This window comes from Melanotaenia boesemani, chromosome 8, assembly GCF_017639745.1.
Source record: "Melanotaenia boesemani isolate fMelBoe1 chromosome 8, fMelBoe1.pri, whole genome shotgun sequence".
Lineage (NCBI taxonomy): Eukaryota > Metazoa > Chordata > Actinopteri > Atheriniformes > Melanotaeniidae > Melanotaenia > Melanotaenia boesemani.
The window spans coordinates 17231949-17247309 of NC_055689.1; the positions used below are offsets into that span (position 1 = coordinate 17231949).

The window sequence follows — 15361 nt, forward strand, 5'->3', positions numbered from 1 at the left end:
GTAGCATATCTAGCACCCCCTACTGCCGTGGCTGTTGGAACAGCCGATGATACATACACCATCTTTGGCCATTTTTGCGCCATTATATTCCTCTTCTATGTATTTATGGACCTGAATATATTTATTAAATTGAATATAAACAAAGCTGCATTAAACAAACCATTTATAATTTATTGCCCAGTTTTTGTTTAAAAATGTAACACTTTAAAATGTCAATTATTTAAACTCAAACTGACCTAAACAAGAATAATTCATTCAAATTTAGCCTCCAAATATATTTATAGTAACCCACAGAAGACAGTTATTGGCCAAGAAAAAAAAATATTAAGTGACTAAACTGCATACTCTATTTCAAAACAAGCATATCCCTCACAGATAGTGGTCGGCATTTTTAAATCTTGACATGCATATTTTGCCCTTTAACTGTAATTTCTTGTCAAATATTTACAGCATGACGTGTCATATTAGTGATGGCAGCTTCATGTGTGTTCAGAAAAAAAAACAATCTGACACGTGATTAATATTTATAGGTACATTAAGCAAGTTTAAACAATCCAGTATTTGCCACTAGGAATAGTTATGCAAGACATAACAGAAACAAGTCTCACAATGTTATACTGTTATACAAGACTGAAAAAAATGTTAATGAAATAGTGTCCACATTTTTATTTATTACAGAGAATACAACAAAAACAAAGAAAATCATCTTTTTAAAAAAGAAGTTTGTTCTTTTGGGTGAGTTTTTAGTGGTTCAGCCTCATGGTTCGCTCCTGATCCACAGCAGACTGGAGAGTCAGAACTGTATCTGGATGACAAATAAGACTAAATGTGAAGCACTTTCATTTTTATTTTGTGATCAACACTTCAGTTATGCTCTACATTTCATTTGTACTAAATAAGGCAAAAATGTTCTCTATATTTTAATCATCTGGTGTGGGAGTCTTTTGATAAAATATTTAAAATTTCAACACAATCCAAAAAGTCAAATTAGGGTTAGTATATATTAAATGGTTTGTACAGACCCATTAACCTCCGGGAATGATCCATCAAACCTGGAAGCCCTTCCTCGATGTTGTATGAGGTTTTTTCCATGTCTTTCACAAGTTCATTTGCCCTCTAAGGAAAAAATGTTTTAGAAGATGCCGCTGTTAAAATAAGTAAATAAAGTAAAGATGTGCTGTCAAGAGACAGAATTTAAAAAAAAAAAAAAAAAAGCACACCTTGAGCTCTGCATAAACCTTCTCCTCCAACTCAGCCACCTGAGATATGGCATCAAACACACTGGTGTCAGTTTCCTACACCGGGAAAAAAAAACAAAAGAAGACACACCAAAGTTTAAACAGAATGAAAAATTACAATATTTAGCATTAAGACTTTTCTTTTTTATTCTTTTAAAAAAGGGACATTATGTAACATTTTCTGTTTACTGGCCATGTGTGCATGCATATATCATTGGTGTATTATGATCCACCAATGATCTGACACATTCCCGGTAGAGCAGCACCATGACAGACTGCCATCTTGAAACTACAGCCGCCGGCAAGGGACAAATAGCACCAACTATGTGTTTTCCCTGCGAGCCAGCGCACAGTCATTGAGACGCAAGAGGAGAAGCTAAACAAGAGCAGCTTACTACCCCGGCAAGTTTGGCAATCTGTTAAATTGTTATCCACAAAAATGTAGGACCATGCATATGCAGCGACAGCACGGTAGCCGTTTTTACAATCACCAAGAAAGCGAAAAGTACACTAAAAAGGCCAGACGATACAAAAAGTACAAATACAAAAAAGAAAAAACATCGGGTTAGCCTTCCCCAGGTAGAAGGAGCTTAAGGAGAAAGATTTTAAATGGGAGGCTGAAGTTGCAGCTTTCTCCTCAACAAGTAAGTCAATGGTACTGCCTAAATCTAACTTCTTTCATTCGGTTTTGTTAGTGTTGCTTGTTACCATGGGCACCACAACAGTAGTTTCTGCTTAAATACACCAGCCTTGTTACAGAACTGTACATTTATGTGGTTTCAGTCGCTTTCATAGCCACAATAAAACGCTGACTTTCAGTCGCGGTAAAACCAAATTAAAAGCCGGTGGGAAGGCTTTATAAGCTGGCTTTTACTGTCACAAAAAGCCAGTGCTGTGTCGAGGCCAATTCCCCCCATAGAGATCCGTTTCTCGTGTAAGAACCATTCATCTAAAACACAGAGGAACCATAGCTGATAATGTATGTCCGTCCACCAGATATTTCCACCTGACCAGTTATGATACAGAGGGAACTTCTTAACCTGAGTGTGTTAAGTCTGAAATACAGTAACTGTGGTACTGGTTAATACATGCTTCTGTCTGTTTTATGGCGGTTAGATATGTATACTGTTATTGTGAAGGCGGCGGAAGTCATGTTGCTGGTACGGTCAAGTAAATGGAAGTAGGCAAACTGCATTGTTGTGATTATGGTGGCACCATAAATAGCAAATAAAGTTAACGTTCATTTTCTGAAGTGAGTTCTTTGTGTGTAACACATATCAGATAACATGCTTTCATCGGGGTTGTCGAGGTTTTTTGAGATATGGTGGCTACCGTTGTTGCAATATGTGTTTGAGAAAGTGAGGCGTTAGAATGCGATACACGATTCCAACATTAGGTGTAAGTAATTCTTACACAATGTCCCTTAAAAAAAAAAAAAAAACAAGAAAAGAAAACAATAAAATGAATTAATACAATGCAAGCTTACCTCCTCTGAAGAGGTATTCACAGGCTCTTGTGCCTGAGGTGCTCCTTTAGCTTTGGAACTGCCTTTCAGCTCCTTCACTCTGCCAAAGAGCAGAAAATCTGTCAACTTTCATCAATTATATATATATATATATATATATATATATATATATATATATATATATATATATATATATATATATATATATATATATATATATATATATATATATATATTTATTATTTGCCATCAGTTGAGACTCTGTACCTGTCAGCATAACGTAGTGTATTCATAGTATATTCACATGAAGCCATGCCAGGAGACACCATGGAAATCTGAATAATAATGGAAAATAAGCAGACATTCGTCATTTCAGTTTTGTACATGCAGTACACCCTGTTGTGTTCATTTGGGATGCATCTGCATCATCTGAGAGTGTGAGTGAGCCAAATTGGGTGTGTTAGCATACCATGCAGGTTCTGGATTTTTCCCCAATGAAAGAATCCCTGAGCACTTTGGTTAAAGTGCTCATCCGGAAAGGAATGTGGTCACTGTTCATTCCCAGTGAACGAATGCACTCCTACAGGACAAAGGAATGGGCACATAAGATGCGTTAGGTTTAATAAACATCTTTTCAGGTCTTATAAATGTAATTTTTTTTTAAAAAAGAGCTCAGAGCACACCTGAAAGATCATAAGCATTATCTTATATGGTTTGAGTTTTTAAGAGTCGTTGTCTGCATCATAGCTGTAGTTCTAAAGCAAAACCTCTATTTGCAGCTGCAGATAGCTACTTTTCCACTTTGTGCTTTGCATCCATGTCACTCACACTACCTTGAGAGCTAGCAGGCTACGGTTGATCTCAGCAGTCTCAACCAAAGTGCCGCGGTCATTGCTGCTGACGTCTGTGCCACGCTCATTGCCAGCCAAATCCACCAATGAAAATTTGCCATGCAGCGTGGCACCACGGTCATTGCGCCGTAGCACAATCTGGAGGACAGCATGCGAGCGTGATGAGTTGGCATTGGCTGACGTCTGACCTGATGTCCTGGAAAAGACAATAGAACAGGGGTACAGGGACAAAATTAAGAAAATATTTGCCTTTTTATAAACTATTAATTACATAGAGTATCTTCTTAGATGCAGACTAAAACATTTAATAATGTCGTTATGATACAGCAATATATATAAAAAAAAAATTAAAATGGGAATATTAATACACTATGTGACTGCAATATGGTCCTCACACATGTAATGATTTTAATATCCAAAAATAAAAGTTTTCCAAGTTGTCACTGACAAAGTGAATATACTACTGTACCCTGTGCTGGAGTGACCATGCTTATTATCCATGCTGCATACCGGCTCAAAGGCCTCATTTCTTTTGCAGACTCTGGCTGTTTGGGGTCCAACTGGAGATCATGCTCATTTTCTATAACGCCGTTCTTGGTAGCATCATCAGATACGGTATGGTTGTAGGGTTTGCCAATTTAACAGAGCAGTTTGAATCTAGACTCACAAATATAGTCAAAAAAGCTATGAAAGTAACTGTGTCCAATATTCAGTAACCAGTGGCTGTTCTGTACTGGGATGCCTCAGTACAGTCAAGCCACCAACGGAAAAAAGCTGATGACCGATGGAGGAACGTCCATCACTGATCAATGCACCCGATTTGACTCCTGTCAAGTCTGACAAAGGCTGAAGTTGAAACGTGTCTGACAAGTAAGTTTACCATCATTTACAGAATTATACATCTACACCATGACTGTAGCAGCAGTAATGCACTTCTATACGTTGTTCTACATGAACACTGAAAAACATCGGCTGTTTTTCAAAATTTATCATCTGATGACCACTAAGTGGTAATAATCCGCTAATTATTTTCTAAAATCTAGGCCTTAAAGATTAAAAAAATAAAAATAATAATTTGGCCACCTTTTTCCTCGTCAATGCCCCTGCCCTAGCCTCCTCATCTAAACTTTTCTAGACCCGCCCCTGCATATAAATCCTTTCTATCACCTGGTTAGAAAAGGGTCCTGATCTGATATACATTTCAGAACCTTTTAATAATTTCCCTTCACCACATCCATGGCTCCGAAAAGATAAATCTGCCTATCCAACATTTGCACAGCACCAATGATTTAGAGAAGACATCTCCTTGTTTAATATTGACACTCGCTTGATATCTGATCCTGATCCATCTGGCTGCGTTATGACCAACAGATTTCACACCAGCAAATCGCCGCTAATAATGAATAAAAAATAAATGCAAACAAAAAGGCTAGCTAATTTAAATGAGCTACCGTGTCAACATCCTACTAGTTTCCGCCGCCTCAGCAGGAGCTAAATGATAGGAGAAAGATGGCGCTGGGGCGGAAAAGCTGATCAGCTGACAGACAGTTCTGACATGATTCAAGGAGCAACAGAAGAGAGTCACGCAGCACAGACACAGCGACTGGAGCAGCAATGTTTGTGCCAAAGTAAAAAAAAATAAATAAATAAAATAAAAACAGGAAATAAGCGTGGGTGTTGGACCCTCTCATTTTATGAACTGTTTAACTCATGACAAAACTTTGTTCCGCTTGTGGCGAATGTCAAGTATAATGTGCAGTAACTGGTACCCGGTTGTTTTATTTTGTATTATTTACTATTATTTTTATTAGTTTGTGCCAGCTCCTGTGAGGCTTGCCATAAATGCCACTAATAGACTAGTCTGTAGCAGTCGCTGCAGTTTCATCAGTTGCTGCTGCAAAGCATAAACTGGTTGCAGGAATGTACATTAGTGTCATTGACAATGGAGGCAAAGCACTAAAGATACAATAATGGTTAAATGATGACTATGGTTGAGAGCGACAAGTCTGTTCAGCTGTCGGCAATATAATATTTTTTTTTTCTTCCTCCCCTTCCAATGAAGAGCTGTACTTGAAATACTGCCATAAAAAGAAAATGTTTAAATGGTTCAATATCATGAGATTACAACCTACATATACTCAAATGCCTAGGTACCTGCATGCACTGCCCATCTGAATTATCTTGATGACATCTTCTGTTGTGGACACACAGACCTCCTCTAGTCCAACCACCTGAACCTGCTGTCGGTCATCTTCCAAAACACGGAGCTTGGCCTTCTTATTCAGCAGGTCATACACCTGAGTTTAAAAAAAAAAAAAAAAAAAAAAAAAAATTCACTTCTTGATTTACTTGAATAACCTGACTATTTGATTAAATTTGCTCCCATAGTAGAGTTTTCACTTACTTTGCCATTGTAAATCTCAAAGAAGCTGACATAAACCGACAGATCCAGATTAGTATACCTCCTGTGGTTAAGATAGGTGAAAACATCTCTGGCTAAAAGGCAGAAAACAAAATTTATTTATAGTGTAGTTCTGGTGTAAAAAGCCTCTTTAATACATCCTGAAAATTTTGTAGTTTGAAAGTAAAAAGATATAGTTAATTTAAACAAACATGTTTAAAAAAAAAATCTGATTTATTTATTTTTTTGCAATTCTAATTTTGGCATCTCAACTAAAAAAAAAAACAAAAAAAAAACAACAAAACATACAGAAAGCATCTGATCTTGGTCTAACCTGCCAAGGCGTAGATTCCTTTACCACTGTTCTGCTGCTTCCCTGTGAAATCACCTCCCATAGTCTATAGAAAAAATATGCAATCAATTCTACATTTGAAAAATTACAGGTACAAGACAATTTAGCACCACAAGGTAAGCTAAGACTTACATGGGTCTTACCACTTCCCGTCTGGCCATAGGCAAAACAAGTTGCCATTCCACCTTCAAAAATGGACTGCACCAAAGGTTTGGCTGTGAACCTACAGGAGATACATCAGACATCAATAGAAGTGAACGAAAAATAGGATAACAGCATGCATTTGGAAAATAAATAAATTTAAACCGCTGTGTGATTAAATTTGAGTAAAGAACACTGCACACTTTTGTATGGTTGCTTGCTTGAAATTAGAAATAAAACCTGACAGAATGAGAAAACGTCTAAATATGTACACGTTACAATAAAAGAACATGCTCATAAAAGTAAATTACTTTGAAAATCTAAAATGAATAACTCAGATTCAGTCCAGATTTGAACATCTAAAGTCATGCAGTTTTTCAGGAGAATCTAATCTAATATGGTCAAGGTCCCCAAAAAAACCATCTTTGAACATTCAGTGTCAAGTGTTTAAAAATTAAAACAGCATTTTGTTATTTCATTCACTTTCTATACTGCTTTTTCAGGTCTACGGGGGAACTGAAGCCTATCTCAGCAGTTAGCATGAGAGAGACAAGGTACACCCTGGACATGTCACCAGTCCATCGCAGGGCCAACACAGAAAGACAAACAACCAGTCACACTTACTCCTAGGGATAATTTAGTGACCAACTAACCTAACATGCATGTCTTTGGATGGTGGCAGGAAGACTGAGTACCCAGAGAGAACCCACAGATACACAGGGAGAACATGAATATTCCTCACAAAAGCCCCTCCCCAGCAGAGACTCGAGACCAGTGAGCTTCGTGCTGTGAGGCCGCGCTGCTAAACACCACCGTGCAGTCCACCTTATGCTATTTTACCAATTTAAAATAACATGTAATTTCTGTCTGTACATGGTCGTGCAGTCACAATTCTCCTCTGCTTCGATGTACAGACACACACATGCATGCGCACACTCCCACCAGCGGACAGTAAGCCTGGGTCGGAAAATCTTTGGCTTATATAACCACTAAAAACCAGGCTATACAAACTTGCTCTCCATCCCACCAAAAAAAAAAAAAAAAAACACATATCATAGCCTACGCTTACAGCTATTCATCCAGCTGGATCAAATAAACATATTCCAAAGCCCCGCTCAACTTCCGATTGGTTAATAATGTGTTTAACTGAAAGCAAAGCTCTAACATTATTGATAGATTAACTCAGTGTACGATAGTCCACAACGCACACAAAGTTATCAAGTTGTCTTTTTTTCCCCTGCCACAAAAACTCAGCATGTGGAAGATCCCGCATGGCGTCGGAATACTTTGAACCATGTACTTAATAAGAACTAGAAGCACTAAGAGAGCAGACCTCCACCAAGCCACTAAGTTTTTTCTTTTCTTTGCCAATGATTGTGGACTTTATTTTTGAATTAGAAGCTCTAACAGCAAAATTATCCCAATCTCCCTATAGTGAAGAATCCTTTCAAAATTTCCTGGATCCAGGAAGTGAGCTGGATCACCTCCATAATATACATCTAACTTGTTTCTTATTCAATTTCTGAGATTCTTGAAAATTTAAATCATAATCTGTCCATAACTTATTAAGCCATGTTACAAGCACACAGACAAACCATCGCTGCCGAATATATGACCTCCGCCTTGGCAAAAGTAATAATAAAAAAAAAAAAAACCCAACTCACTTGTAGACCATGTCATTGGTGGCACTCTCGTCAAAGGAGTAGTCAAAGTGGAAGATCTGGTTGTCCAAGTACTTTGTGAGGTCCACCTTGTGTTTTGGCTCATGGACCAATAATGTACCTTTTCCAGGTACAGAGACAACATCTATCTCCTTCTTAGCAATCTCTGAAATACAGATCAGCATTAAAAAGGTTATTTTTTTCACAAATGAGAGTCCATTCTGTTTATCTGATACCCTACAGAGAATGTAGAAATCATTTCTAGCTGACCTTGCTTGTTAAGGGGCCGCTTTCGAACGCACACACAAATCCTGTGAGGCTCAATCTGTAAAGATTGATGGTGTGCAAATAAAGGTGTGGACAACAAACTACATACCCCACATAAAGCTTTGTTCATTGAACACAACCCCTGTAATATAACTCACCTCATCAGCTGATGATAATGGGGTTATTTCCAAGGTCTCTCTGAACTCTTGGATCATCTCAAAGAACTTCTGGTTCGGTCGGGATGCTTCTCCAAACTAAAAAGAAAATTTAAACAAATAACTGGTTGAAAAGGAACTTTGCTGACATCTTCAAGATTTACATATAGAGGTAAAAAGAACTGGAAAATAAATAAAAATGACCTTTCCCTTCTTGGTCTGCATGTCAAATGGCTTGATGACAGAGGACAGCCTTTTGTTGCCTTTGTTTAATTCCTGGGGAGCCACAGATTTTCTTCTGCCTGAAGTTAATTAAAAGTACATGCATTTTTATTTATTTGTTTTGTTTTGAAAAGGAAAAAAATTTGTACATTTAAAAAAAAAAAAAATCCTGGAGGCGTTACACTCCAAGCCAACATTTAAGAACCAACACCTACGAGAGCACCATGTGTATTTAAGTGCCTGCACATCTGAGAAAATACATTTAATTTGTATAATAACATATTAACATAAAAATGATTACCGACCTTTGGCTGAAGGCAGAGGTGGCATCCTTTCAGGTTCATTTTCCTTTATGGCCTCTCGAGCAACAGACAGTGGTGCTGGTTTGGCATGATTCTCTCTATGCTGGTGATAAGGAATTACTACATAAAAAAGAGAATGCAGAGTTTTAGAAAATAAAGATGTACTTAATTACTGAAAAAAAAAAAAAGAAAGACTGAAAAATTACCTTACACATCTAAATGCCTGGATTATTAGCTACATATTATTGCATCTACAATAATACTATAAAAATACTAAATGTACTGTAAAAGCAGAGATCAGTTAGACATCAGCAAAGACCATTAGTTTACTTTGTCAAATAAAATAGTTGGCTGTTTTGTCTTTTCTTTCTCGCCACCAGTTTTGCAATTAAAAAAAAAAAAAAAAAAAAAGCTTGAATTTGTATTTCAACTCTTTAAAAAGATCATTACCAACCAGAGTTTGTATGGACTGATGATGGTTTGAGATCAGGATGGAACGTCTCTGGGTTTGAGGGAGAAGACCCCATGGTTGAAGCTGGTGCTGGAACAGGTGCCGGGGCTTGGAACATGCAGGTCTGTCGCACCTGAGATCGAGTTGTGACTAGAAGAGAAATCCAAACAATAAGTGAAATTCGATTATCTCTTTTTTAAAATGACAACTATTACGTACTGGTAGAAACAGTTTCCTCTGGAAATTAATGATACCCAAACCCTGGTGAAAAAAAAAGTGACCACATCAATATCTGGCATTCTGATATTTAACAATCTTTTTAGAAGATCCCAAGTAGCAGAGAAGTGAGTTTGTAGTGATTAGCACAAGCACAGAAGAGATAAAGAAATAAGGCTGCAGATATCTGAACATCTGAGTATTTAAATAACATGGTGACAAGAAAAAAAAAAAAGCACTGCCTCTACATGACAGCACTTGTGTCAAAGTAGTCTGACTACCACTTCATTATGCTGTCCCCTCCTGTTTGATTTCTTGCTTGCGTTGTTCTTACTCTCAGATGTAAAAGAATAGAAAATTTTTGTTCTTAAGAATAAAAAAGTTATATGTATTGGCACAATCCATTCTCTCCAAAATGTACAGTCAAGAAAATGAGGAGTCAAGACTATCAACACTGTCCTTCCTGTTTTACTATGCAATTTGTCTCCCAATAAAAAAATAAAATACAACATGGACAAAAACAAACAGTGCTGCATGTCCAGAATTAGACATCACCCAAATAAGGCAATTTGCACCCTTGTGTCTTATTACACAGAAGCAGATGTACTTGTGTAAAAATCAGGTGTGTGCAGAGTTCCGATCTTGCAGGATTGTGAATCTTAGCATACACACCCCGACCCCTTCAACCAAAGCAGCGATTTGAAAACACGAATCATTTGCTTCAGAAACAGGAATATGCAAGCCTTGCAGACCTGACTCTTCAGTCTTTGGAGCCACTGGAGCAGGGGCTTTGGAACAGAATAAGCTATTAGAGGACAGTTACTGAATATGGTAGTCCAAGAAATATAGAGAATACTTCATATACATACAGACGGGTGGGGCAGGAATCCTTGAAGAGCGCAGTCGACCATTATACTTCTGCAGAGACAGCAAAAACACAGGTAAAATAGTTGATTAATCAGGTATTTAGCTCCTCGAGATTATGTGTAACACATACGGGCACAAATCTTTGCACTTTCTGCATTCATAATCAAAAACTAATTAATTATTCTTCCTGATCAACCCAGCCATGCTTAAAATATTCAAGGACAAATCAAAAGCAATTTCACACGTTACACTTTAAATTGGATTCTTCTGTGATTTACCTATGGGGAAAACTGTAATTTGATGCTTTTAAAGGTACTAAATAAGACAGTAGCTAACAAGTTTATTATTTCATTGTGACAATGAAATTTTAAAATTTCAAGTGTGAACTCAACCGGTAACTGACAGCAAAATGGTTAATTTTGTTGTTGCTAAATGAAAATGTGGAGTACTTACCTTTTCCTTTTCTGGAGCAACAGTGGGTGTCTCACCATCTTTGATGGTGGCAGTGTTGACATTGTCCAAAAGCTCTGGATTAAGTGTACATAAGTCACTCACGTCAATCTGAAAGAAATTAAAAACCTTCATTTTCACTGTAACTTGCTCAAAAACAAAAAAAGAAGAAGGTTTAAACAGGGTTCCTTGTGCTGTTTGCAAAAGCATAAAATTAGATTTTACATATTTGGGATTGAATGGGAGTGCCATATTTGTAAGGATTCCTCCTCTGCTACCTCAGCCTACTGCTTTTGTTGTCTGGTTATATTTTGTTTTACAAACAAATCTGCTGGAGAAAGGAAAAAGGAAAGAAGATGATGAACCTTACCAGGAGTAACTGAACTGAACAAATATGTGATGCTGCAAATTATCAAGCGTATACTGAAATCTGATTCCTTTTCATCCAAACCTATTTTTTGGGGAGTCTTCCAAATGCATTGAGCAATGTGTTTATTTTATGGAGTAATACATAATGGATGTCACTGTGATAAAGATTCGATTTTCTTCTGAAACTGATTAAAGGGGATTAGGTTAAGCATAATAACCACACAATAACTTTTTTCCACTTTTATATAAAAGAAAATGTCTTCATAAAAAATTTAAATAAAAAACGATTAAAAAACATTTAAATTAAACCTTTCAATTAAAAACTTTGTCCAGTCTTCATTCAGATTTTGATAAGATCGCCTTAAATACACTGTGGGAGTGTACACAAGTAGAAACTGTCACCGTCCAAATACTTATGGTGTCAATTTGCATGTTAAACGGTTATTAGAGTGGACATGAAAAACTAATTCGTGGTAATATAATCACAAAATCATTCTCTCAGAATTACGTTGCTGACCTCTTTCCCACGACAGATGTTTCTCTCATACCACTCCACCATCGCCGTGCACTTAACTTTATCAACGGATTTCACCGTGGCTGAATGGACTCGACCTGGCAAACGATTAAGAGGAAAGTTGACGACAAACATATTTTTCTTTACTATCGTAGAAAATCTTACATTATTAAAAATATTTAATAACTAACCATCGCTGCGACTGATCTGAACAGAAAGTCCAACTAGAAGCCTGGACAAGTTGCTCTCCATTTTAGTCTCTGTCACTGCTGAAAAGGAAAAATCAAATTTCAGATACGTTAGCGTTCATGCTAACTAGCAATTCGATAACTATACTGCGGACGCAGTATAAGACCTAACTTTATTCAAACTATATATTACGTGATACTTAAATATACTATTATTCACTTAACAATTTAATCTGTTTTTACTAAGATATAAAACACGCTTACTTACGTACCACTTTCACACCGCGCAAGATTTAAACTAGTATTATTTTCGTGTCTACGAATCTGATTGGATATCGTCGAAATATAAGGGGGGTGTTCTTCTTCTATGGATTTTTAAAAAGCTGATATTCAAAATAATTTTATACTGCCTCTAAGTGGATCAGTTAGGAATTACCTCCTAAAAAATCATCTGGAAGGTAACAATTGTGCTATGTTAAGCAAATTATTCCTTTTGCACCATAAGGCTACATTTCAGATTGAATATCCATTTTATGTGGCATTATATATGGACCATATGGAGTGCTCAGTCCATATAGTGTTGGTTTACAGCAAATGTTGATGTGTTCTTAGTATGGCAGAAGCATTTCCTGTCTTTTATCTGTCTGACTGCCCTTTGCTTGTGTGTGAGGAAATGAAGTACTTAGATCATGTCATATCTGACGACTGGAGGGATGACAAAGTAATCCATCGACAGCGCTGTAAAATTTATGCTCAAGCTAACACGTTGAAAAGGGAATTTTCTATGTGCTCTGATTCTGTGAAGCGTTCCCCGTTCAGAACCTATGTCCCACCGTTTTATACTGGTCAGTTATGGTCAAACACAGAAAAATGAGTACAGTATGTAGAGGCTCAAGGTAGCCTACAATTATGCAATGAGGTTGTTACTTGATAGTGTCAGTCAATTGTTTGTGGCCAAAAGCGTGCCAACTATTGAGGCACTCTTAAGACAGCAAATGTTTAGTTTTATGTGTTGATTAGGTGTCAGAAAACCACATGATAGAAGCCCTAGTTACCCCTCTGAAAAGCTGCTGTGGCTTCACTTCTAAACTGAGACAGCTTTGGTTTTACAGTTTGTATGTCTTTTAATATGTTCTAATTGTACTAATCTTGTTTGGTATTTTTATTCTATATGTTGTAGGTTTGTGTTTTATGGACCTGTGTCTGCAAATAAAGTTTATTATTATTATTTGTTAGAAATACAGTAATAATTATACTGTATTTAGTAATGCAAATACCTCTGTTACTTTATCCAAGTGATACAACTCGTTCTATTTAATTAACTTTTGAATTTTCTTCTGAATAAAATAGTAAACACAACAAACAACCAGTTTTACTGTATTTACATACCGGAAGTGTTGGTTTATGTGGGCGAATCACAGAGAGGCTCTGCAGTGGGAGGGACTTACGAAGCCAACAGGTTTGACAGTTTCCTTCAGACAAACAAGGGCAGAGCTCCGATCCTTTCCATTTTAGATTAACTTTTTACGCACATTACAAAAACGTCCCTATAACCTTACTCTGAAATTATTTTTTACATGGCAAAACAAGGCCTGTCATCCGCAGACATTTCTGCGTGGATATCACATTAAAGTGGGAGGACACGAGGCAGCACAGAGATACAAAAACGGAAAACGTCCTGCCCCTCACACTACAACGGCCGGTGCCAATCCTGCAGCGGCAGTTGCTGTTTCCTCAACGGTCTGTTGCTGCCTCTTTTAAATGCAGTATATGGCCCTAAAACGGCCAAAGCCAGCCGTTTGCCACTGTGGACTGGTTGCAGAGCTTTCACATTTCACATTAGCGCCACCCTCAACACACTATCATGTGTTGTAAAAGTCCCAACCTTAACTACATTTTATTCAGAATAATAAGATCATTTATATTCTTATCTCATACATCAGGGGTCGGCAACTACATTTGGCCAAAATTGATGTATATATATATATATATATATATATATATATATATATATATATATATATATATATATATATATATATATATACATATATATATATATACATATACATATATATATATATATACATATACATACATATATATATATATACACTACCGTTCAAAAGTTTGGGGTCACTTTGCCATGGGATTCAATAGGGAAGTGACCCCAAACTTTTGAACAGTAGTGTATATATATATATATATATATATATATATATATATATATATATATATATACATATATATACATACATTTGTATAATGTATATATAAATATAAATAAATATAATGTAAGTGTTGCATACATGAGTGTTTTTTACTTTCTTATATTTTTAACATTCTGTGGGTTCTAGTGTCCTTTATTGTTGAGCGAGTTAATGAGAAAGTAGGTCAGGGAGACAACTTTTTATTTTTAAATCACTTTTCATACAAGAGCAGCACAAAGTGCTTTACACAATAAAAACAAGTGTTTGCATAAAAAAAGAAAAAAAACAGTGATCCCTGTCTCTTTCTCTTTCTCTCTCTCTCTCTTATTATTCATTCATTATTGCTAAAACGCTTTTTTAACGGAAGTCTCTTGGTGCTGATACGCTGCAGGCTGCATTCTGAAAACATTTTGTATTTGACAAACAGGGGTAACTCCATTCATCAATGTGGTTTAAGGTATTCAAGTTTAACATGGCACTGTAATCACAGCTAACTAGAGATGTCATGATCACTGCAGCACTGAAGTTATCCTCTTTTTATATTCCTCTGTGTAGATTATTGGGGCCAAATAAATCAATGGATAAGTCTCAAATACTGAAGATATTTAAAATGTTTTCACTTCATTGCACATCTTCTTTAATAGTAATATTTCAATTTGAAGCAAATGTGACCACCATTATGATAGTCAAGCCCAAATTCTATTAAATATTGATCCATTTGGCTTATCCATGTCCATGTTACCACAGGAATCCTGTTTGTCCACATGCTCTCTCTCTTCACACACCCACTGCAACAGGTCCCTCATGACATCAACAATCAAGGACAGCTGGAGAATGACCCATAATGCAGTTTAGCCAGTTGCCTTCAGCGTGGGAGGCTTTTTCATTTTGCCTTTTTTTTTTTTTTTTTTTTTTGCACCATATCCTCTGCACTACACACACACTTAGCGTCCAAACCTCTTAACTATATACAGGCTGGACTTATGTATACACATTCTCCACAAGCGAATGCTGACACATGACAAATCAAAGGACTAATAA

At 36.6% G+C, this 15361-nt stretch overlaps 1 protein-coding gene across 3 annotated transcripts; it reads right to left on the reverse strand.

The window, feature by feature from the left end:
- Window positions 1-260: 260 nt before the first annotated feature.
- On the reverse strand, window positions 261-12448 carry kif2c (kinesin family member 2C). 3 transcript variants are annotated; one of them, XM_041992741.1, is made up of 23 exons: window positions 12375-12448; window positions 12114-12191; window positions 11926-12020; window positions 11043-11150; window positions 10592-10640; window positions 10475-10510; window positions 9510-9656; window positions 9059-9175; window positions 8736-8833; window positions 8535-8630; window positions 8380-8434; window positions 8113-8275; window positions 6440-6530; window positions 6290-6353; window positions 5959-6050; window positions 5709-5851; window positions 3537-3750; window positions 3173-3283; window positions 2971-3038; window positions 2725-2803; window positions 1221-1295; window positions 1023-1116; window positions 261-805 (listed from the first exon to the last, which is right to left on the reverse strand). In XM_041992741.1, the coding sequence occupies exons 2-23, from the start codon at window positions 12172-12174 to the stop codon at window positions 744-746; spliced, it is 2118 nt and encodes a 705-aa protein (XP_041848675.1). In that variant the 5' UTR covers window positions 12175-12191; window positions 12375-12448; the 3' UTR covers window positions 261-743. The 3 variants fall into 3 exon arrangements, with proteins under 3 accessions (XP_041848675.1, XP_041848676.1, XP_041848677.1); XM_041992742.1 differs by having other exon boundaries at window positions 12383-12420; XM_041992743.1 differs by lacking the exon at window positions 10475-10510.
- Between the last annotated feature and the right edge of the window lie 2913 nt (window positions 12449-15361).